The 25,640-nt window shown below is 42.8% G+C and overlaps 1 protein-coding gene across 1 annotated transcript in view; it reads left to right on the top strand.

The window, feature by feature from the left end:
- RFTN2 (raftlin family member 2) overlaps window positions 1–25,640 on the top strand; it is a 404,027-nt gene that overhangs the window by 116,232 nt on the left and 262,155 nt on the right. Inside the window, exons 3-4 of the mRNA XM_086955427.1 lie at window positions 1,675–1,786; window positions 10,371–10,683. Of these exons, the coding sequence (XP_086811553.1) occupies window positions 1,675–1,786; window positions 10,371–10,683 (425 nt within the window). The remainder of the gene's footprint in view (window positions 1–1,674; window positions 1,787–10,370; window positions 10,684–25,640) is intronic.

The following is a 25,640-nucleotide window of genomic DNA, read 5'->3' as shown; positions in this document are numbered from 1 at the left end:
CCAAATGGCAATTACATCTGCCCAGAGAGTCTGTGAGTTACAGGCACTGTCTGCAAATCCTCTGTATCTTACCATCTATCCAGATAAGCTACTGTCCAGACTCGAGCATCCTTTTGACCAAAGGTGGTAACTCCTTTCCACGTAGGACAGTCTATCACTCAGCTACCTTCTACCCTTCGCCTCATCTCTATAAATAAGAAGAGGGACTCCAACGGCTGGACCCAACAAGAGCATTCTCGTTCTACCTCGATCGTACAAAAGAGTTCCGGGTGGACTATCAAGTCTTTGTGGAGTATGCCGGAGCCAAGAAAAGGAATGTGTAGCAGAAATGGACCATCTTGTGACATTTAGTGTTCTGAATCAAAATCTGCTACGCATTGGCTGAAGAGCAACCCCCTGATGGGTTGGGTGCTCACTCTACCAAAGCCAAAGCTGCAACCACTGTTAGCTCGCAGAGTTCCTGTATTGGACATCTGTTAGGCAATAATGTGAGCTTCTTTGCATATGTTTACAAATCACTACTGACTGGACAGCCCTTTGGTCTTACACGTCTTTTTAGTCTAATCTGTATCACAGCCCCATCGCCAAAGAGGTATTGCTGGGTATCTGCTTTAAAATAAGGAATCCGTGGCTAGGCGTCTCTAACAGATGAACAAGTTACTTACCTTCAGTAACGCCATATCTAGTATAGACATTATCCAGCCACAGATTCCTTACCGACTCTCGCATCCTCCACATTCTGCGTACGAATTATAGTGTAACGGGTTCACCCATTCTAAGGGTCTTAGCTTTGCACACTGGAGGTCAGTGTTCCTCGTGGCTCCGTGCTTCTGGTGTGGAAAGTTGCTAAAAATAATCTGACATCCGCGCTCTAGGGTGGCGCCTATGTAGGCTCTGTGCACATCGTTTCCGGTGCTGCCAACGCCACCTAACGGCTCACATGGTACTGCTCATTAAAAGTTTCCTTATGCAGCCTTATGCCTGGGGAATATTCTAAGGTAAGAAATTTTAGGCTAGATAGAATCTCTAACAGATATGGCGTTGCAGAAGGTATGTGACTTTTTCATTTATTGCTATCACACTGCATCACTATAATGACGCTAATGACTGACTAAAATGTAAAGAAACACTCCTACATTACGGCAAAAATAAACGAGTACTTGCTTGCCATGTTGTTGACTCAGTCTTGCAATGCAGTTCCTAACAAAGTACACCATCCTGGGCTCATGTCATCAAGTAATGATGTAATGCGCTTGTAATCAAGGCAAAATGATTAATAAAAACTGAAAGCTTCACAACGTTGAGTGCGCAGTGCTATGAAAAACAATGATATGCATTATAAACAAAATACCAGTTTGCACAAAATGACTTGTGATTTATTCTATCTCTCAGATGTGATCCTCTAACGATAATCAATAAGCTGTGACTCAATGTAGCACTTTTTGAATATGTCTAGTATATAACTCACGTTACGAATATTGTAAATATATTTCACTGGATTATCACATTCATCTTTTACAGCCATTGCAACATACGTGACCTTATTCGGTTGTGCTGCATTTATGCAGATTGTCTGAGCAGGTTTTGCCCACGACCTAATTTATTAAGTTGTTTTACTCTTTGTCCACGAAAATATTAACCTGCCTGACAGCGAGTATGTTTTTTCTGTTCTAGTCAGAAGAATACACAATTCCAAAGACAGAAGCATCCCCGACTTTCAATTGAGGAATGGCCTTTCACGTGTGAAACGCTGACTAATGAATTTGTGAAAGGACTGTTGGATAAGGTATTTGCTTTTCAGAAAACCTGGCTTTGGCCAATTCTGTTGTTTCATTTTAAAAATGTTTTGTAACTCTTCTAATAGATTTATACATTTCTTGGTCTTTTTAGCCCAGTAAGTCTTCAGTGTTTTTTACTACAATCATATAGAAACTGTAGGGCTGACCCACAGAACATTTTGCGCAACTAGATCTAATTTACTTGTGCAATTAATGCCTTCTGTGACTGCAAATGGCAGATCCTGATGCACAGAATCAGGATCTGCTGATTTTCCTTATTGCAGTTGTCTCTCTCAACCATGGAACTTCCTCAGTTGGTTGGATTTTTTGCAGTTTAAATTGTAAGTAATGTAATAGGTGTTTCACGGCTGAGGGCTGGAATATTGAGGATATAAATATCTATCTTTCAAAATATTGACACCACAGTAGTGGGAAGGTAAGTATGTATATATAAGTATGGATTTACTGTACTTGACTCTTTATGTACCCTGAAGATACATATCAGCAAAGAACATAAATGTGGAGTTAAGAATAAGAAATATATACCTACCTATACATACATACTTTAACAACCCGAATATCTTGGCGGGTGATATTTTGGCCGTAATATTTTGACAGGTCAATATTAAAATCGTAATCATTCTTGTACAAAAACCCACCAACAAAGTCTATATCTCGCGGGTGTTCACAGTCTTTTGCAGTGCTTTTTTACCATGTTCATTGCACTTCTAAGGTAACACATATTTCATGCAATGTTTTCTAGAAAGTGCCTAAAACATAATTTTTTTAAGGGGTGACTTGGGAAAGGATTCATTACATCAATAGGTAATAATGTAGGTACGATGTTTGTCCTGTGGAAGACGCTCTTGTTTAGAAAAACAATTGACTTCAGGTGATTGCAGAGGTTTTAGTATTGTGTTAATTTGCAAAAAGGTTACATGTTAGAATATCATAGACAAAAATATTGTTCTACAAAATAATGTAGCCAAAATCTTGACTAACAAAATATTGTCAAGGACCTTTGCAGTCCCACCAAGCATATTAGTGCCTCCTGACTGCTGCAACACTGCCAGGGAATGGATGTTCGCTGGTGGCTGCGGCAGGGCAGTGTCTGTCCCACGGCCCATATCATAATATGGCGGTGCAGAGACCGCTACCGCTGCTCCCTGCGACTCTGGCGGGTTGTGAACCGCCAGACTCATAATCAGGGCCATAATGTCTCCTCTGTGAAGCTACAGAAAAAATTAAAAATTAATGATCTGCAAGATATTACATGTCGACTAAGCTACCAAAATTCAAGGTCATATTGCTAGGAGACTATAACCTTGGATTCACGGACCAGACTAATACACAGCTGAGAAAGGTTGGAAATCATGGTAGGTGCTGGTTTTTTGTTACAACTGATGGAGGCCAACCCATAAAACAGCTTGGATTGCAGCTTTTAATGTCTACATCAGGTACTTTGACTGCTCAGTCTGATTGACTGATAATTTTTAACTGGGCGTAGAAAAAGAAGGACAGATCTGTGATTTGAATGAATAGAAAGTATAAAGCATTAACTCCCCTCAAAAATAAGAGAGAGGATTGACCCAAGTAAATACAGCCGCCCTGACTGCCCAGTTAACTGGTACAGTATTTCCCTTCATTCCTAATACTGTGAAGAAGAGAAACAATAATGCTAATGCCTAGTACTTGTTTGAACTCAGTGGATTAAAGCCAAATTTAGGAAAGTAGAAATAATGTGGTTGAAGGAACCGAGTGACACTTGCTTTTTTTGGAGGAACAGTTGAAAAATATAAGAAAGCGATTATTAAAACAAAAAAAGGTACATCTCTCGGCTTGAATTAGAGAAGCAAAGACCACTCCCAGGCATTGAAATCTATATGGGATATACCAGAAATGAGCACAGACATCTGATCCAGCAAAAAAAGGAATACCAATTTCTGGGCAACGTTATTCCACTTGCCATTCATAAACTTAATTAACTTCAATGATTGAATATATCCAGATTACACCTTTGTTACTAGTACATTATTGCAATAGATGGTGTTCCAAATAATTGAAAGGAAGTAAGATGACCTTTATCCACTCATAATGGAACTTAGATGTGGAATAACTCACTCAAAACATTTTAAAACCACAACCAAACCAGATAATACCTTAGCCATGAAAAGGCTCAAATGTACATGCCCTTTTAATCTGTCATAGGAGAAATGGAAGAGCCAACACGGGGTGTCAAATATAAACTAAATATTCAATGGTGAAACTAACTACCAGACTATAAAAATTTTGGAGCATGCTCTAACATTCTTACTTGACTGCTGTTCTTAAATAAATATGCCACAGAACGGGTGCATGAACAATGGAAACAAGGGACCTAAAACTGCAATGAAGCGACTAAGAAGGCAGTTGAAAAAAGGCTCAGATCCTGCCATTCTAGAACTTGTAGTCCTCAATGGTGGATAGAAACAAAAATGCCAGAAAAACAAAAACAATCTTCGATATAAAAAGATGGGATGACATAACTAGGTGGTGTTTCATTAATTCATGTTTTTAACAGTTACGTTTCAGGTGTTGGTCGTGGGATTTTGTTATGGTATAGGGTTGGAAGTAAATTCATTAAAATAATTATAATTATTTAATATTTTATTTTTATTATTGATTATTTAATTGATCATTTATGTTAATTGTATAATATTTTTTTAAAGTTAAGTTTCAGGTGCGGTTTGTGGGTTTTGTAGGGATATAGGTTGGGAAGTAAATCATTATAATTCATTTTTAATTAATAGTGATTATTGATAATTATTTATGTTAATTGTATACTAAAACATTTTTAAATTAACGCTTTGGGTGTGGGTTGTGGGTTTTGTAAGGTTATAGGGTGGGAAGTAAATGAATAATAATTAATTATTAATTAGTTTATAATTAAGTGTAATTATTTAATTCATATTTATTTATGTTACTTGTATTTTTTTAATGTTAAGTTTCAGGTGCGGGTTGTGTTTTTTGTAAGGGTAAAGGGTGGGAAATAAATTAATTTTTATTAATGAATAATTAATGTTTAATTAATATTAATAACCTAATTGTTAATAATGTACATTGTGTAAAATCTTAAGCTGGTGTGTGTTGTTTTTGTACGGATAAAGGATGTGTATCAATTTAATTGCAATAATTAAGAAATTATTACAATTTATAATAATTATTTTAATGATTATTAATTATGTAAAATGTGTAAATATTGATATTGTTTAAGGTATATATCAGGTGTGAGTTGTTGGATTTGTAGGTGTTAAAGCTAGGACGTTAATCAAATACAATTAATGTATTGTTAGTCAATTATTAATATTAAATGTTGAATTCAAAATGATGTATATAATGCTTTTAAGATTGTTTTTATTCATATATTAAATGTGGGTTATTCATTTTGTGTGGATTTTTTCGGGTGGGAAGGTGATTAAATATATACATTTTATAATTAGTTAATTATAAGCAACATGTTTATAGATATCTAAATATTTAAAATCTATAAATATTATCATTGTAAGAATACATTTTGGATGTGTTTTGTCTACGTTCTAGAGGTATAGGGTAGAAAGTTATATAAGTAATAACAAATTAAAAAATAGTAAATTTTTTTTAATTGTATATTTATTTTTGTATGTGTTAATTGTGTTGTGCTTGTTAATTGTAAATAACATTATATTGAATGGTTGTTATTATTTTTAGAATATAGTTTGCTATTTTAATAATATTTGTATTCATTTATATGTATTAAGCATGGAAATAAATATCTATTTGTTTATTTAAAAAATGATATATATATTTTATATTTAAATATTTATATTTGTTGTTATTTAGTGTAGTTTGCACATGATTTTCTTTTCTTGTAGCGAATTACTCTGTTTCTAATATTGCAGACTTGAATGGGAATAGTACATGTTACCCTTCCGCAATCCAACACTTGCCCTACTGTTGCAATGACTGGAATGGGAATAGTAAATCTTTCTCCTTCATAATCCAACACTTACCCTACTGTTGAACTGACTGCAGTGGGAATAGTTAATTTTACCCCTCCTCAATCTAGCACTTTCTCTACTTTTGCACTGACTGGAGTACATTTTTCCCCTCCACAATCTGACATTCCCTACTGTTGCAGTGACTGGAGTTGGAATAGTAGTTTTACCCCTTTGTATTCCAACACTTTCCGTACAGTTGCATTTATTGGAGTGGGAATAGTACATTTTACCCCTCCATAATCCACAATTTTCCCAACTGTTCTACTGACTGGAGTGATAATAGTAAATTTTACCCCTCCGCAATCCAAAACTTTCCCTACTGTTCTACTGACTAGAGTGGTAATAGTAAGTTTTACTCCTTCGCAATCCAACAGTTTCACTGCCTGGAGTGGAAATAGTAAATTTTACCCCTCCGCAATCCAAAACTTTCCCTACTGTTCTACTGACTGAAGTGGTAATAGTAAATTTTACCCCTCCGCTATCCAAAACTTTCCCCACTGTTCTACTGACTGGAGTGGTAATAGTAAATTTTACCCCTTCGCAATCCAACACTTTTCCTACCGTTTCACTGACCGGAGTGGGAATAGTAAATTTTACCCCTCCGCTATCCAAAACTTTCCCCACTGTTCTACTGACTGGAGTGGTAATAGTAAATTTTACCCCTTCGCAATCCAACACTTTTCCTACCGTTTCACTGACCGGAGTGGGAATAGTAAATTTTACCCACCCGCAATCCAACACTTTCCCTACTATTGTATACATTGGAGTGGGACTAGTATATGTATTATTTTTGTGTATTAAAAATTATAATAATTGTAATTATTAATGTTTTCAATATGTAATATATATTTTTTAAATCGTAATTTGTTATGTTTACTTTTTCATTTGTATTTAAAATGGTATGTTTTGTAAAAAAAATGATATTGGGTATATATGTGTGTGTGTGTGTATATATATATATGTGTGTTACATTAATACATTTCATATAAATTAAATTAAAAATATTAGTGTAGTACTATTTTTGATTAGATATATGTAAATAAATATATATTAAAATTTCCAAAAGTAATTAGACGCACTCTCAGGGGTCAGATTTGCTACACCAAGAGTTTTTTGTTCTTGTTAACCGCTACGCGTTTCGACACCGCAATGTGTCTTGATCAAACGATAATATATATGTGTTTTATTTTTGTAAATAAGTATATTAGATATATTTATTTTAAAAATAATTAAATATATTTAATTTGTATTATTTTACTGTTACTTTTTAATGTATTTAGGGGGTTATTATGATATTGGGTGGATGTAACCGGCCGACCGACTACAGGTCGGCGGTCCCGACCGCCTAATCACAATGCCACCAAAACTGTTTGGTCACATATTCCCGTTTCCCTATGGGAGCTCGTGTTACAGCCGTAAACCGGCTGTAACACAAGCTCCCATAGAGGAATGGGATTCTGTGTTCATCCCAGCACAGTGTGCCAGGCACGTCAGGGTGCCTCCCACATGGTGCAGAGATGAACAGGGGGAAATGTGCCCCCACGGCCCAGAGGCAAGGGGGCCCTGTTATGGGCCCCATACTCGCTTTCCGACAGGCTTTCCAAGTCAGAAAGCCCGACATGGAAAGCCGGACAGCGAGTATTAAAATCCCTAGGGCGGAAAGGCCGCCCTTTGGGTTTACGGCCCAGCCTCCGACTTGCAGACGGGCTCCTCGAGCCTGTCGGAAACCAGCCATAATGACCAGCCATTTTAATTTCCGACCACCAGCATTGTAATGCGGCGGTCAGAAATTAAACAGAGATGCCGCAGGAGCCTTTCCGGGCCGCATCATAACAAGGCCCTTAATGTTTTTAATATTTATATATATATTTTAAAACAATATTTTCAGTTTTGATATTTTGTTAATCCAATATTTTTGTCATTTACATTATAAAGATAGGATGACAACATTTTTTACATCTATATTTCTTTCATAGTATGTTTGTAGGACAATATTTTCAGTTTCGACATTTTGTCACCGAATCATCCCAGAGACATTGAAAGGATCAACTGTACACTCACCATGTCAGAAAGGTTATCCAGAGGAACCACAAAACACAATATCTGTCACCAAGATCTAAGGGCCTCCTTATGATGGCGGTCGGATTTTTGACCAACTGCCATCATGTCGGGGACGGGACCACCCGGGTATCTTTCAGCGGTCCCAACATGCTAATTACAGTGCGACTGCCTTCAAGGCGATCTCAAAGTGTATATTTTGTATTGCAGCGTGTGGTGCGGGCTGCAGCACACGCCACAGTACAAAGAATACACATTTTGCATATCCCTGCACTATGTGGCAAACACCATGCAGTGCCTGACACATGGTGCAGGGATATGTAGGGGGCCATGTCGGAGGGCCAGTGGTGAAGGGGGGCCTGCTACTGGCAATGTTCCTTCTGCCTGGCTGGCGGGAAGGAACATCGTAATCCCTCTGTCGGTGCCTGGCAGGGATTTCCACTATTGTAGGGATTGCACGTCTGTCCGATGGGCTGAAGGGCTCCTGGAGCCTGTCAGATCCATGGCGGTCGGTCTCTCCGACTGCCAAACATCCGCCTGCCATCCTAACGTGGCGGGCGGGAATCACTATTACGATGGCGGTGGGAACGCCACCAACAGGCTGTTGGTGGGGGTCCCACTGTCAAAGTATTCAGGCCCTTAATTAGGTCCTTAGTCTTTATGTGGCCTTAAATAGATATATGTGTTGGCCCCTCTCATATTCAACTTATACACCTCAGATCTGTCATCTCTCATCACAATGTCAAGAATATTTCTCCCCAGATTGGTGGACACACAAAAATTTGCTCCAGTACGTGGATGAACTGGTTCTTGTAGACTATGTCCAGGTGATTTTCAGAGATCTCCCAGTGTTTTATAGGCAAATAATAATGATCACAATCTTTTATTTTTTTGAAATATTTTTTATTGTTGTTTGGAAACACTACAGATATGCAATACATAGCAGCACAGCACCCGCTCGGAACGGGTCCGGACCTTCAATCCCCCCACCGACAGCAAGAGGTTAGGCTGAGCCATTTCAGTTAGACGGGCCCAAATCCTGCTACTAGGTATGCCTTATACGACCACCTCTACCCTGCAGTTGAAATGCATGTTCCCACCTGGCCCACTGTTACCTGAGACATCCCAGTGCTTCACCTCCTCCCGCTAGAGTGTACTTTCTGAGCCCCAGCGTTTCCAAAATTTATCTTAGAAGCCTGAGTAATTAATGAGCCCAGTCCTTGCGCCACCACTGCTTCTGAAGGCACCACAGACGCATACAAGGACATTTAATATACTGTTGTTTTTATAATTGTTATTAGTGTTATAGTTATGATGATGGTCATTCGTATCCTTGGTACGAGTAATTAATATAATGATTATTGGCATTTTATAACATTGTTGTTATCTTTCTGCAAAGTTTCACCATTTTCTGGACTCGGGTGAGCGAAAGTCCGAAGCCCCTTTTTCTGCTTTTAGAGCTGCAGTGCATCTTGGTTGCCAATCAGATCGAGGCTTGAAATCGGGAGGGTTTGCAGATCTTTTGCGTCGATATATGGATATCAGAGAAATATTTACATTTCTCAGGAACCACTGAATGGTTTCCACTATTTAACAAAAAGAGTGCTTTCTGAACCAAGAGCTACCTTTTTGGCAAATGTGGTGTAATTCCGTTCAGCTGTTCGGGCAGTAGCCGTGTCTAAAGTTTCCTGTGGAAATTAACATGTCAGAAACCTCATTTTGGCCCCCCCCCTTTTTCTCGGCCCCCGCTTGATGAATCACCCCAAAAATTTCAACAGAGGAGCTGACCTGACCGCCCCATTGGTTTGGGAAATTTCGCAAAGATTCGTCAATCGGCGCCAAAGATAATGGCAAAAGAAAAAAGCACTTTTTGAATAGAAACAAGGTCCAAACTATAACTACCTACTGGTGACTGCCCGTAGGTAATATATTTATATATATATATATGTATATTCATACACCCATACACACACATACATATGATGTCATTAACAATGTCATTTCAGTTGTCATCAGTGATGTTGTAGAATATGTCATGAGTGTTGTAATGTGTGAAGTCATAAGTAGTGCATAGTGAGGGCACAAGTTACAGTAATTTGAGTTAACTATATATAACTGGTGAGCTTTAGTTGTTTTTTTCCTGTTCCTCCTCTCCCCCATGCACCGACAACCCCCCTCGTCCCCAACACTCCTCGATCTCCCCGCCAGCGGACAACAACCCCCTTTCTTCCAGGAAGGAGCAGTGGTGGAAATTATAGTTTTTTTCGGCAAACAATCAATTTCCTATGGTAACTAGGTCCTAACTATTACTACACATTGGCAACTATGTATATGCCCTATGCCTTATAAGGGCCCTGACAACAGCTATATAATACACAACATATCAAAAGTCATTTCTTCCTCTCTCTCTTGTAAATATGGTTTTATGAGGGTCTACTAATCTTAATATCAGTTCAGTTTATTTTCACTCCTGCAAAAAATAAAACAAATGTTACATAGTGTTTCCCTTCCATTCTAGGTGAATGAGGCATCCAAGAGAGGAAGAAAATTTGTTGGATTTCTTACAAGATCTATAACTCCGTCCAAACCAAGCAACGGTACGCATCATATGGATGCTGAAGACGTGTCTGAAGCAAAACATAAAAGAAAAGTAGAGCAGAGGAAAGATGATGTGGATGAAAATTGCAAAGACTGGATGGAAGGAACACTGAGTGGTCAGTCATCTGAAAGTGGAATAGAGGAAGAAAGCCAAGAAGAAACTGGGAACTTTCATGAGGCAGTTTCCCAATCTGGAAGAGACAGCAGTCTCTTAAGATCGGGAAAGGGAGAAGGTAATGTATATTTTTAGTTGAGCAAATTCATAATTCTGTATACTCGGTGCCTATTTCATCATGCTTTTGTTGTAACCAATGTATTTTGTAATGTTTGCCAGTTTGCAGGATTTAAAATATGTTGATCTTAGTAATGTTCTTCTGACTGTAATTTTCTGATTGTCCATTTCCTGGGGGTTTCGTTTTATTTACTTTGTTTTATCCAATCAGTGAAATACCTAAGTGGCATATTTTGTTTTACTTTCTTCCTCAACAGTCCCCTTTAATCATAGTTTTGAAAATATGAATCTAGTGTTTTGTATCAGTCCAGTGAACTGGCACACACAGGTGGTATTGTGCTATTTTGTATTCACTAGTGAATGTTACTCAGTCCAAGCAATTCAATGACATGTTATCTGCTTGCTGAAAGGACTGTGCTCCTTTCCAGACCCATGGATCACAGAACTGTTTTGCTGTGATGTATTGTATGGGTGATCATGTCTAACCCCCAGTTGAACTGCAGTTACATGTTGCTTTAGTTAGAAACTCATTAATAAATCAAGATTGATGTTTACAGGAAATTAATGGGATATTCCTGTAACACACCGTTATGTTGTTGTTACTGATATCTATCACCTATTTATTTTTAGGAAAGGCTTAATGAATCAATATGTTCATCCAAAACATTTGGAGATATAAGAGTGAGGGGGCTTGGATCTCGTAAGTGTTGCAATTGGAGCAGAGATATGTGCAAGTGCAGTGTTCCAGGAAAGGTACTTAGCTGTTGCACCTTCCTAACTTAGTCATGGATTGTGGAGTCCTGCAAGGTTCATCACAATCTCTATCATTGTTCAATATGTATATGTCCCTCTAGTTCATTTCATAGAGAGGGACTGGCCAGATGACGCTTGACTTTACATCTCACCAAGATAAAGATGACAGCAAATTAGCTGTTGGGCTGCCTCTCACATTTACAACAATTAGCTGTGGGGCTGCCACTCACATATGCAAATTTTCATACATGTTTCTACAAAATAAATATTAAACTAAGGCCATTATTATAGAGGGAAGATAAATAAAACAAAAGAAATATCCTGTGTATATGATGGATATCAGCAATGAACACCTCACTACATAGGGGGTGATTATGATGGCGGACGGACCTAAGTCCATCTGTCATCATCCCGGGAATCAGGACCAGCCGCCCATATGGCGGCGGTCCCACACATGTAATTACAATGCGACAGTCACTGTGGCGGTCTCATTGTGCATGTTTACCATTGCTGCGGGCCCTGCTGGCTGCAACTCCTGCTTCAATTATATAAATGTGTGTTCTGCATTTCACTGCACTACGTGGCAAGCACCACACTTTGCCTGCCACATGGTGCAGGGAAATGTAGGGGGCACCATTGGTGCCCCCCAAGTTCACAAGTGACATGCTCCTGCAAAAGGGGGGCCTGCAAAGGACCCCCAAAGTACATCCCCGCCAGCATTTAAATGGCGGTTGAACTGCCATACACAGGCTGGTGGGGATGCAGTATCCTAATCTGGCAGACGGTGCCCGCTGGGCACTACCACCATTTTGTGGATGCTGGGTGGGTCTGCCAGGCAATCGTAACGATTGCCTGTGTCGGACCTGTGACGGATATGTTTCCCGTCCTCCAGCACTGTGCCCGCCAGCCTTATCTGGCAGGCGAAGAATGGCTGCACGATGGCGGTGAACCTGCCACCGGCAGGTTGATCACTATCATAATGACCCCCATAGTTAGGAATTTAGGATCAACCATGGGCACAGCATTATTGCTAGGTCCATCCATTATATCACCTCAGAAATAGTATCCTAACCATAGCCATTTGCAATGTGTTATCCTTGTAATCTTTAAGGTGTTAATGGACTCTGTTGTCATACCCTACTTCAGTACTGTAACGCAGAGTTTACATATTAATTCCATGTTAACATTGCAAAATTAGAAAATGCTGCTGTTAAATCAGCAGCTAGATTAACAAAAAAAATATGACTATGCTCCAAAGTTCCAAGACAGGATTGACTGACTGCTTGTTCACAATAGGGTTAAGCCTGGTTTTCAGATGCCATAATGGACAAGCCCTCTGATATCTCTTAAAGATCTGTATGTGGTGTATTCAAACCCAAAAAGTACCTTAAAAAAAGGCAAATTGGCGTGGCCAGGCAAAATGGCAGAACGGACGTGATCCATCTCGGCTCCTGCTCCACGCTGGCAACTTGAGTATTAAGCGTCCCGTTTGAATGCGGCAAACTTGCTCCTACCATGCCTGATCATTCCCTGCACTGATGGCGGGGACGCGGGGGCACTAAAGCACTGCCGCTGCGAGGTGGCACGCCGAATTGGAGACTGCCGGCCCACACCGCGAACCCTCACAAAATGGCAGCCGAGTGAGGATACCAGCGGCGATGATCTGTGGCGGGGGCTGCAACGCGGAGGACTGTACCTGTCCCGACGATCATGTCTACCGGGGCTTCACATGACCCGTATCTCTCGTCTTGGGAGGCGACGAGAGTGCAACTGCTGCAATTAACCACAACCGATGCTCGGTGAGTCCTGAGAGCAGTGATGGGGGAACGCACCAGTGCAACGCCACAAATTATTGGGAGCTGTAACCCTTAAACGAAGATAAAATAGGACATCCATTGCGCGCACTCTCAAGAGAGCGGTGATTCTTGTCATCTACAAGGGACAATCGGTGCTCTGCGGCCCCCATGCCTTTTTCACACCTGACCTTAAGATTGCACCCCATGCTCGAGTCGTTAGCTGAATGACAGAGGGCTCGAACAGCTGAGGGCTCCCTGCACCAACTGAAAGGAGACTGTACCTCCCCAGTGCGGCGACCCACTCCTATGAGCATCCTCCCGGGGAAGGACTTACATCCAGCAGTGGCCCTCAGCTGATGACGCTTTCCTCGTTCGGGCCCTCTTACCTGACATGGCACTCACCAAAGACAACCTACTGGCCTCCTTACGCGACTTTAAGGCTGAGCTACAGGCTGAGTTGAACCAAGACATGAAAGTCTCCATCGACCAGCTTTGGACGGATTTATCCACATGCATGACTACGCTCCAGCAAGACGTCGACTCCGTGGGTACAAGAGTGGTAGATCTGGAAACGCAAACCCATTGACTGGAAAAACATACCATGGAGGCGCATGAACAACTACAGGACCTTCACCATCAACTCCACCTGGCCCAGCTGAAAACCAAAGACCTCGAAAACAGGGCCAGGCGAGACAACATACGGTTTCTGACCTGGATGAGGGAGTGGAGGGGTGGACCGCGAGGCTTTCCCCTAAGGCCTATTCAACGAGATTGTTAGCCCGTGCCAGCTCAAGATTAAATTGGAGCATGCTCACCGAGTTGGAACAGCGACCAGTGGCAAGAAACGACGGACCCGGGACATAGTGGTTAAATTCCACTCCTTCAAGGTCAAAGAACTAGTTCTGCAGGAAGCTAGGAAGAAGGGAGATGTCTCCTTCCAAGGCCACAAGTGCACCCTGTACCAAGATCTGGCGCCGGCATCTTTGCATCGAAGACTCCAGCTTCGACCCCTCACAATGAAACTCCGGGAGGTGCATGAGCGATATAGATGGAAATTTCCGTTTGGCCTCAGCTTTGAACATGACAATAAACCGCGCCATGTCACTGAGCTTAACGAGGGCCTTCGTTTGTTAGGCCTTCCCCAGCTGATGAAGTGGCCCTGCTGGGACTGACGAAGGGTAAAAATAGCACCACGAGAAGATCTCAATGGTCCACGAGTTTGAGGGGAGAGCATATATGACTGGAGGACCAATGATTTCCAACCTAAACGCTACCTGACTACGGCAGGAGTGCACTCTTGCACCACAAGGATAGAACACGGCTTCCCCGAACAATGAGCACTGATGATCAGTAACTGTAAGCACTAGGGTAAGGAGCACCGGCACAACTCTTCATGCTTAAGTGAAGATGGCGCATTTTCTTGTTGAACTCTCGAGGGAAGTGTGGAGGGGATCTATGGCCCGACCTCCACCGACAAGCCCAAAAGGTAGTCAGAGCAAAACACCTATCTGACTCTCACTGATGTTACTACTGTTAGGGTTCCTGTTTCTTTTCATTTGTTGGGAGGTAGGGGGTGGGATTCTGGTGGTGGCACTACGCACTTACGGACTGCAGGACATCTGGATCAGTTGCATGTCTGTTATGGCTTTTTGTGGGGCTGTCATGTTCTCAACATGCATGTGAAGGGGCACGGGTGGGCGGGCATGGGAGGAAGGGGTGAATTCCCATTGACAAGATGGTCATCACGATAGCGTCCTGGAATGTCTGGGGCCTTAACTCACCGCAGAAAAAGGCAGAAAGTATGGAAATACCTCACAGATCACCATTTCGATTTAGTGGCGCTTTAAGAAACTCACCTCCATAGGGCGGACGAGTTAAGGCTTAAACACAAACAATATCCCCTTATTTATAGATCATCAGCACTTACCAAGCACCAGGGGTGGTGCTCCTCTTCCACTACTCCATGAAATGTTAACCTCTAGATGTCCAATCAGAGAAGGAAGATAGGATGCTCTTGGTTAAGGGAACCCTCTGGCACATTATAGACATTTATTGCTTCATATGCACCTAACACGGGCCAACCGAGCTTTCTGAAGCTACTGCTAGACAAAATAGACCGCTCTGCGGAAGGCCCTATAATTCTGATTGGGGACTTTAATCTCATGTGACAACCGGACCTAGATAGCTCTCAACCACACAGGGCTGACACAGGCTCCTTTACTGCAGACTTAAAGCAAAGAATGCTTGACTTAGGTCTCCGAGACGCATGGCAGACCCAACACCCATTGACCAGAGACTATACGTTTTACTCTCAAGTGCACCACATCTGTTCCTGATTAGACTATATTTTTATGACTTAACGATTTCTGGGTACACAACAGGAGGTCAAGATCTTTCCCCTCTCCCTCTCGGATCACTGCCCATTAGCAATCTGCCTACAATGGGGCTGTTCTCCTGCTATGAATCCTAAATGATACTTCCCAGTTTCCTTGACGCGTGACAGGGTACTCCAAACTGAGCTACGAGAAGCGATCACAGAATTAAAAAAAAACAATAGGCCTGAAGACACTTCTCCGAGCAATAATTGGGACACCTTTAAAGCTGTCCTACACGGGAAATGTATTGAACTTAACTCCACCCTAAATAAACAACGGCTCAAGAACTGGAGAGACTGGAGAACGAGCTAGAACATGCAGATTTAGCACATAAAACCAAACCCTCTAGGGTCACTTTGCGTCCCCCTACGGCTTTACGCGGCAAGTTAAAGGCCATCTAAAGGCCATCTACAACAATAGGGCAGAATGCACCCTTTTAAAACTCCGCCATACCTCCTTCACACAGGGGAATAAAATAGGCCGGCACCTTGCGCGTCAACTATAGGAAAAACGCGAGAGGTAATATATTGGCCACCTCCGTGATGGGAATGATGAGCTGATCCACAGAGATGAGGATAAAGCTGACCATTTTAACTCCTTCTATGAATCATTGTACACCGCGGAGCCCAACGGCCCACTTCTGCAGGATAACTACCTTCGGGCTCTGCGGTTCCCTTGTGTTTCACAAACCATGAATGATCACTCACTCGCGGCCCGATAACCATAGAAGAGGTTGGAGAGTCGATTGCAGCCCTTAAACTACACAAAGCACTGAGACCACACAGCCTCACAGCCCACTTTTACAAAACCTTTGCCCCAACCTTATTCCCCATCTCACACGCCTGTTCAATCAGATAACGGAGCTGGGAGAGGTGACTCGTTCGATGGCCGATGCGGTCATCACGGTTATCCCTGAACCAGGGAAGAATGCACAACTGTGCACCTCTTACCGCCCTATAGCGCTCCTCAATTTAGATGCAAAGCTCTACTCCACCATCCTTGCGAACCGGATACAGGATTTAATGCCTGACTTAGTCCGTCCCGATCAATCGGGCTTCATACAAGGCCGGCAAACACACAATAACATTAGGCGAACAGTGGATCTCATTGAAAAAGCCACCAAAAGAGGGATAACGACGGTCTTGGTGGGGCTTGATGCCGAGAAGGCTTTTGATCGGGTTGATTGGGCATTTCTCTTCCGCATTCTTAAATCTTCGGTTTTGCTGACACATTCATACACATGATCTAGGCTAATTGCACACAGCCCCGCTCTCGGGTACAGGTTAACGAAGTGAAGTTGGCTCCCTTCTCTCTTACGAGGGGTACACGGCAGGGATGCCCTTTGTCACCCCTGCTCTTTGCACTAAGCATTGAGCCCTTTCCAATGTCCATTATAAACAATCTGGCTATATAGGGGGTTCCTTTTGTGGTAGAGTACCTCAAAATGTTGCTTTTTGTGGACGATGTACTCCTCACACTTGCAGATCTGTTCCCATCACTTCCAGCATTGGAAATTCGACGTAGTAGACGTATTAAAGGCTAATTAAGACAAATCATATGTGCTTAGCACATTGTCGGATGAGGAGGCACAAACCCTCCAGGCTCAGTCCCCCTTGCAATGGACTAGCTGCTCTCTCCAGTATTTGGGAATCAAGCTAACCCCACGGGTGGAGGGGTTGTATAAAGCCAATTTTCCGGCAGTCCTCCCTCAAATTGAAAAATACCTCCAACGATGGAAGCCCCTATTCATTTCTTGACTTGGCCTCATTCATGAAATTAAGGTGACGCTGCTGCCCAAATTATTATATCTATTTCAAGCCTTACCTATCGTTCTTGATCCCACCTTTCTCCCTAAAATCAAATAGTTATTTACACGATTCATCTGGCAACGGGGGAGAGCCTGCTTATCCTTTACAATTCTGCAACACCCTAGAACTAAAGCAGGAGTGGGGTTGCCTGACATTGGGCTGTACTACTAAGCTACCCAACTGCGAATTGTGACTGAATGGTTTAAAAAGGAATCAGGGAAGCATTGGCTCCATATGGATAGGGGAGTGGCAGGGCGGACAATATGGGATCTAATTTGTAAAGCCAAGAAAGACCGACCCGCGAATGCATAGATTAGCACCCCCACCCACACTGTTCTGAAAGTTTGGCACTTTGTGCCAGCAGGCGAGGGATGGACCACATTCCCGTCCCCGGACACCCTGATTCACTTTAACCCAGCCTTCCCTCCAGCTTTTCAGGTAGGCCCTTCAAAGCCTGGAGGGAAGGAGACTGCCTCATGCTTGACCATCTGTTCCACAACCACTATATCCTCACTTTTGATAGTTGTAGGAGGGATTTCCACTTACCACTAGAGGAACACTTTCATTACCTTCAACTTCGACACTGGGCACACACCCCTCACGTACACAAACAAGCCACAAGGGAGAAGACAGGATTTGAGAAATATGTTAGAACTATGGGCTCCATGAAAGGAGTGCTCTCTTTTCTCTATAACTAGTTGCTCTCCAACACACACATAGCCCAAACTCGCTACATGGCTATGAGGGAGGAGATATTTCAACGCGATATTCAAGATAGAGAGTGGACAGCATTATGGTCCGATGTATCAAAGTTCAATCACTCTCTAGAACTTAGAGAAGCACACTTAAAAACCCTAATGGACTGGTACTTAGTTCCCTCCAAAATCAAACGAATATTTCCGACAACGACTGATCGCTGTTGGAGGGGCTGTGGGCTTTTAGGAGATTTCCAACATATCTGGTGGGACTGCACCACCATACGTCCCTTTTGGAAAGAAATTCTTGCTCAAATCAAAACTGTACTGGGTACCCCATACCGACCACCATTGAGGGAATCCTTTTAGGGCTTGGAGATCCATCCCTGGGACATCAGACTAGAGCTGATAAAGCCATTATGTGGACCTGTATAGGCGCTGCGAAAGTAACAATCGCTGCAGCTGGAAGAAGAAGACAGCTCCTTCCCTCTCTATATGGCACGCACGACTATGGATACTACTTTGCTTGGAAAGGATGGCGGATATATTCCACGATGATTATAAAAGCTTTGAATATAAATGGGGTCCCTTAGTTGCCTTCCTTTAGCGGTGTGCCCCGCATCGATCAGAGACAGGCATCTCTTCCAATTCTAATGCACTACATTTTTGTCCATCCGCCCATACTACGCTCTTATACAATGTCACCACCAACCACCTAGTTATTGGGGGGAGGGGAGAGGGTCAATGAACTGGGGGCTCTTTAGGTCAAGTTGAATTAGATTACCTCTTTTCTAGGAATGCCTTCCCAGTTGGAATGTCTGAATGTAAGCCGGTCACGACACAATGGTCCTCGACCACTTATTTGAAAGGACTATGCCATGCTGTGCCTAGGACTGTTCATGAAATTGTACGGCTCAATATAGACTCCCCTTCAGCAGACAGGTACAGCACTTTTCACAACGCCCTTCACCTGGCTATTTTGTGATGATGTGAATTGCATGCTATGATACTGATATTTTGGATGTTGTGACCCTAACAATATCTTTTTTACGAAATGCCAATAAATATAAGAGAAAAAAAGGCAAATTGCTGAAAATCGTCAAGACGAGGGGCCGCCCAACAAGGAGTCGGCAGCCCCCTGCCCTAATTATAATGTGACCGCCTTCACAGCAGTTGCAAAGTGTATTTTTTCTATTGTGGCTTGTGCTGCAGGCAGCAGCACAAGCCGCAATTGAATATATACACTTTAAAAACATCCCTGCACCATGAGGCAGGCATCACGCAGTGCCTGCCACATGGTGCAGGGATGCCATGGTGACCCCATGCCCCATAGTGGAGGGCCAGGGGGAATAGGATCTCGCTAGAGGGCCCGAAAGTCACTTTCCGCCTGCTTTTCTCAGTCACTGCCCCTACTTTAGGTATTACTGACCCTCCAACAGGCAAAAGTGTTGGTCTGTCCCCCCGTCTGCTGCCTCCGACCGCACGCATTGTAATGTGTCGGTCAGAAGCAGATGTCAGTCGTACCGCATCCTGTGAGCCTTTGGATTTGGTCCGACCGTCATCAGAATAACCCCCTAAATATGCCAAAAGGAAAAATAATAATTATCTTGTTATAAATTGTAAATGAGGCGGCAAGGTGAAGTCAGTTTAGTTACGGGGTTTATTCAAGTATAAGGGTAGAAAAACCCGACCAACACGACCGGGACCAAACGGGCAATAAACACCGTTGGGACCGAACGCTGGCCACGCAGAGCAAGCAGGCAGCTCGAGCTCAGCGCGAGATGCACGCTGAGAACCTGGAAATATAACACATCTCCTTTCCTTAAACAATGGAAAAAAAAGGAAAGCACTAAAGCAAATCAAACAAGGAAAGCACAGCAAAACACAAAGGAACATTGCTTAGAACATGCAGTTTTCACTTTTAGAAACGCGGTACCAAGTAACATGAGACTTGGCAAGTGGCATAACCTAGAACATAAATTTATCACAAAACTTTCAAATATCATAAGATCATGTAACCCCACACCCTTCCTTAGGCAGGCGAAGGGAAAAAACACACAAGGAAAAGAAAAGGAAGCTTATACAAAATCCTTCAAATAAGCAGGAGCAACTCTTTTCCTAGTCGGTCTGCACACCTCTTCAATGACAGCCTTTTTGTTGACAGGCACATGAGTGGTAGGCTTGGCCTTTTTCTGGTAAAGAGCAACCCTGCGGAGGTTCCAGGTTTGCCCATTCTGCAGCCTAATGTAGTTACCAAGCACAGATTTCACCTGGTAAGGTCCTCTGAATTTGTTAAACATATTTTGATTTCCACCCGGTTTCACCTTAACTAAATCCCCTTCAGCTATGTTGGTGGAAATGCTATTTCTCAACTTACTATGATTGCTCCTCTCAGCCTTCCCATGCAGCCAAGTGGGAATTAGCTTTGTACCCGGGAGTCTCCCTCGCATGAGTTCAAAAGGTGTGACAGACATGTTGCTGTGAACAGTTGTGCGGTATGCCCACAACATTTCTTTAATCTCCTTCTGTACTGACCGACCGGAAGCTAAGGCAAGTTGCATAGTGCCTTTTACCAGTCTGTTCACCCTCTCGCACAATCCGTTCCCTTGGGGATTGTAGAGAGACGTGCGTAGGTGCCTTAAGCCCAAAAACGCAAAATAATTCTCCATGGTCGCAGAGGTGAGTTGCGTACCGTTATCTGTTAGGACCATTGAAGGAATGCCCTCACGCCTAAAAATCTCATCTAGAACCTTGACTGTGGACTCAGCAGTGATGCTCTTCATGAAGGCAACCTCCACCCACCTAGAAGCCGAATCCACTAACACCAAAGCAAATTTCTCTGTGTCCAGCAGGTCATGAAAAGGGCCTATAAAGTCAATGCAGACCTTCTGCCATGCACCATCATCAGAAATAATCTGTCCCCTTGTGTCCTTGCTAGCACGAACCTGTAGCCTCTTTTCCGACTCTTTACACGACTGACACTGCTCAACCCAACTTTTCACCTGCGCATCAACTCCCGGCCACCAAAAATCAGCTTTGACACGTTTGCCAGTGAGAGTTTGTCCTAGGTGGCCCTCATGCGCCAAAGCAATGATTCGGGGTCTGAGGGACACAGGAGGTATGTATTTCTCACCCCGCACGAGGATAGACTCAGTCAACAAAGAAATTTCATCCTGTAGCTGGACATAAGGCCTAAGAGCGGGTGAAACCGTACTCTGCCTTGACACACCTTCCTTGCACATCTTAATCAACCCTTCCATTACCAGATCCTTTCCCATCTCCTCCACCCATTCCTCCTTGGATATAGAAGAGGGTAAATCACTCCCCAGGTCATCTAAAAACGCGACTACACTCTCAGTTACTAATTCCTTGGGCAGTACTTTAGTGTCCGGCAACCTCGACAAACAGTCAGCAACACTGTTGCACCAACCAGGTAGGTATTCCACATTGCACGTAAATTCTTGAAGGCTAACAGCTAGTCTCGCCAACCGCCCAGAGCAATTCCTAATACCCCCTGGAGCTAGAACCTTCAACAGTGGCTTGTGGTCAGTTCTGAGTGTGAACGTGATCCCCCACAAGTACACACGAAAATATCGAGTGGCCCACGCAGCCGCCAATGCCTCACGTTCTATGACCGAGTAATTTCTTTCAGTCTCGGTCAGGGAACGTGACGCAAACGCAACGGTGTTCTGTTTGCCACCACCTTTTTGTGTGAGAACTGCTCCAATCCCAACAGAGCTAGCGTCAACGGTGAGGATAGTGTGAAAAGATTGAACAAAGCTTGAGAGGATATTAGCATCTAAGATATTTTGTTTGATCACTGAAAAAGCATATCTCTGGTCATCTCCCCATGTAAAACCTTTCCCTTTTCTCAAGATGGCACGTAAGGGTTCTACTTTCTCTGCAAAATTTTTAACGAACTTGGCATAGTACTCTACCATGCCCATAAAGGACCTTAGTTTATCTTTGTCATCAGGTTCAGGCACATTGCATATTGCACTTACTAAATCCTTCTTCGGCTGAATCCCAAGGCCAGACACATGATACCCCAAATAGTCTACTTCCCCAACAGCAAAAACACATTTTTCTTTGCGCAGGGTCAAACCAGCCTTTGAAAGAGCATTGAGAACTTTGTTAAGAATAGCATTGTGATCATCAGCATCTAAACCATAAATTAGGATATCGTCTTGAAAGAATACCACTCTTTCTATGCCTTTCAAAACGTCAGTGATGATTCTTTGAAATGTGCTTGCCGCAGAACAAAGGCCAAACGGGAGTCTTTTGAATTGATATGTTCCCTCCGGAGTGATGAACGAAGTGAATTGTCTTGAGTCCGGGTGAAGTTTTACCTGATGGTATGCGCTGCGAAGGTCCAACTTCGAGAAAACTTTACCTCCGCCCAAACTCAGAACAATTTCGTTTATGTTAGGGAGTGGAAAGTTGTCCATTATCACGGCCTTGTTTAGACTCCTCATGTCCACACAGAAGCGCAAAGAGTTGTCCGGTTTCTGTGTGATAACTACAGGACTTAACCATTGTGTGGCCTCTACAGGTTCAATTATGTTATCATCCAGCAACTGTTTGATGATTTTTCTAACTTCATCTCTTGCAGACAAAGGTATTTTCCTTGCAGTATGTTTCACTGGTGCAATACATTTCTTAGTTTTAATAATATGTTGATAACCAACAGCTTCCCCCAGTTTCTCACAAAATATATTCTCATGCCTTTTTAGAATGCTCTCTAAATCACCAGGAGAACTATTGCACTCACTCTCATTATCTATACACAACACAGGTGGATCTGCTCTTGGGTTCACCCTTATGTTTAGTTCGTACTGGTGTAGCCATCCCAAAATGGCAGGGCCATGAGGTGACACGTAGACCTTCCCACGAGTAACCCTTCCTTTAAACATAATATTGGCCTCAAAGAACCCAAGGACACCAATGCTTACCCCTTGATAACCTCTCAAGGTGATGTCGGATTTGATGAGAGTTGACTCTTTGCACGAGGAATTAAACAAACTTTTGGGGATAATAGTATACAATGAGCCGGTATCTACCATGAGATTTACTACACACCCATTCAGTTCAAAATCAGCCTTTGGGCGAGACAAAACAACATCTCCCATCAACTCTTGACTACCAGCAGATGTAATCATCATTACCTCCGCCTCATCATCAGTGGTTTCACCTTCAACTATGGCAACCTTTTTAAGACCGCTATTAGTTCTACACATACGTGCATAATGTCCTTTCTTTCCACACTTTAAACAATCCCTGGACAAAGCTGTACAGTTTTTCGAATCAGCTAAGTGAAAAGGACTACCACACCTGTTGCATGAACGTGTGGTTTGCCTGAATCTGTTTGGTTGCCCACCCTTACTAAACGAGGTTGAGGCTTTCCCTCCTCTATTCACCTGTCTCCCTTGTATTGGGTTGACAGCTTCTAAGCTATCAGTTTGTAAAACTGCAACTTCCTGCCCACTGGCGTGCCCATGTTGTATCCTCTTAAGTTCCTTCATGCATCTGTCACTTTCTTCAGCCACCTTGGCAATCGTGATTGCCTCAGTGAGAGTGGGATTTTTAGCTGCCCACAGCTTTTCTTGTGTTTTTTTGCTAAGGCATTGCACAATTAACTGATCACGGATCATTTCATCCTGAATATTGCCAAATTGGCACTTCATAGAAAGCTCTCTTAGCCTAGACACGAACTCATCAATTGTCTCATTCTCTCTTTGAGGGGCAGTGTAAAACTTATGCCTGCGCATTACCACATTTTCTTGTTTTGCAAATCTCGTATACAATCTAAACAAAGCATCTTTATATACATCATCAATATCTAAGGGTGGGCTCGGTAAATACTTAAAAATTCTCTGTCCCTCTTTCCCTAATGCACCCAGTAATAAAGCCTTTTTCCTGACAGCAGAAAATTTTGTACCATCTAATGCTACTATGTAGTTCTCGAATGCCTCACACCAGTCATCCCATTCCATGGACGGCTCACCTGGGGCACTCAAGAAAGGGACAGGGGCTAGGATGGTGTTGTTTACATTCATTGTTTGAGCAGTGAATTAAAGTCACAGTAAGGTGAACAATTAGTGTGTGTGTCACTGTAGTTTTGGTTTGCAATTATATGACACACTGGATTTAAAGTGAGTGTGTCACTGCTGTCTACAAATTTTGTGGCTTCCGATATAAGTGTGTGTGTGTCACAGTTGTTTTAATCTCCTTTCCTTCAAAATGACACACAGTATATTGAGTGAGTGTGTCACTGTTCGCTGTACTCCAATGCAGGAAGGCTTTACGTTTTAAATTTGAGCCTGTGCCGCTTTCAGACGTATTCTATGTTAAGTTCCACAGGCTTGTCTCTAAACCTGAGCACGTTGCCCTTTAAAGTAGTCCCCTCCGTTAGTTTTCTGCTAGTGTCGCTTTCAAAGCGCGTTGCCCTTTTAAATAGTCTTCGCGGTGGGGCTCACCAATGTTGCCTTTCAGGACAGAGGGAGATTTCCCTTTTAAACGCGAAGGTACATAGACGCTGCTGTCTGCGTTGACGGGCTGGGAACTTATGGTCACCGCTCCGTCAAGTTTCATGCAGAGTTACACTTTCCCGGTGAGTTATTTTGACATACCTTCTGTATAGGCTTACGGTACAGTCTTTGCTTCTATGCGGCACTTCTCGCCGAGTCGCAGAAGCTCTCCTTTGGTCGGGTTCACTTTTCTCCCTTTCGACGTGTTCGTCGTCGGTTTCCGCTTTCCGCTTCACTGTCGTCTTCTGAAGTCGCCAAAATGTTATAAATTGTAAATGAAGCGGCAAGGTGAAGTCAGTTTAGTTACGGGGTTTATTCAAGTATAAGGGTAGAAAAACCCGACCAACACGACCGGGACCAAACGGGCAATAAACACCGTTGGGACCGAACGCTGGCCACGCAGAGCAAGCAGGCAGCTCGAGCTCAGCGCGAGATGCACGCTGAGAACCTGGAAATATAACATATCTCTCGATAGTAAATTCCCTTTCCACCTGAAAGTGGCCAACTCCATTGGTTTCTTCAGGAAAGCAGTATTTCTTTGCTTTGCTGATTCCAGATGGCACACCTCCCACAGCTCGCTTCTCAATCTGAGTGACCAGCGCATAGACCCTATTTATTTTGTTATAGTTAAGTAATACAGGGCCTTATGTTCAAAAACATGAATTTTCAAATCAAAAATTATTAAATGTAACAAATTGTGAATCCCATAACACTATGCGTGAACCACTGTTATTTCCACATCACTATTTTGTAGGCATCGCCGTCACTAACTAAAGATTCACAAACTACAATTCAGTGTACATAGCAATTTCGAAATCTGTTGCAGTTACTCGTGTGCCCAAAAAAGCAAATTGCATATGCAGCGACTGAAGGCCTCCCTGACCAGGAAGTCAGTCAGGAGCAGAGCCAAGGAGCCATGCAGAGAGCTGAGATAGAAACCTAAAGCATTGATAACACCAGATCATAAACAATTACAAGACGTGGGCCACTAGAGAATGGTGGAT

The sequence above is a fragment of the Lissotriton vulgaris genome, chromosome 2_1 (assembly GCF_964263255.1).
Source record: "Lissotriton vulgaris chromosome 2_1, aLisVul1.2, whole genome shotgun sequence".
In the NCBI taxonomy this organism is placed as follows: Eukaryota; Metazoa; Chordata; class Amphibia; order Caudata; family Salamandridae; genus Lissotriton; species Lissotriton vulgaris.
The sequence above is the reverse complement of the archived record's forward strand: the minus strand, read 5'-3'. Positions and strand labels throughout refer to the sequence as shown.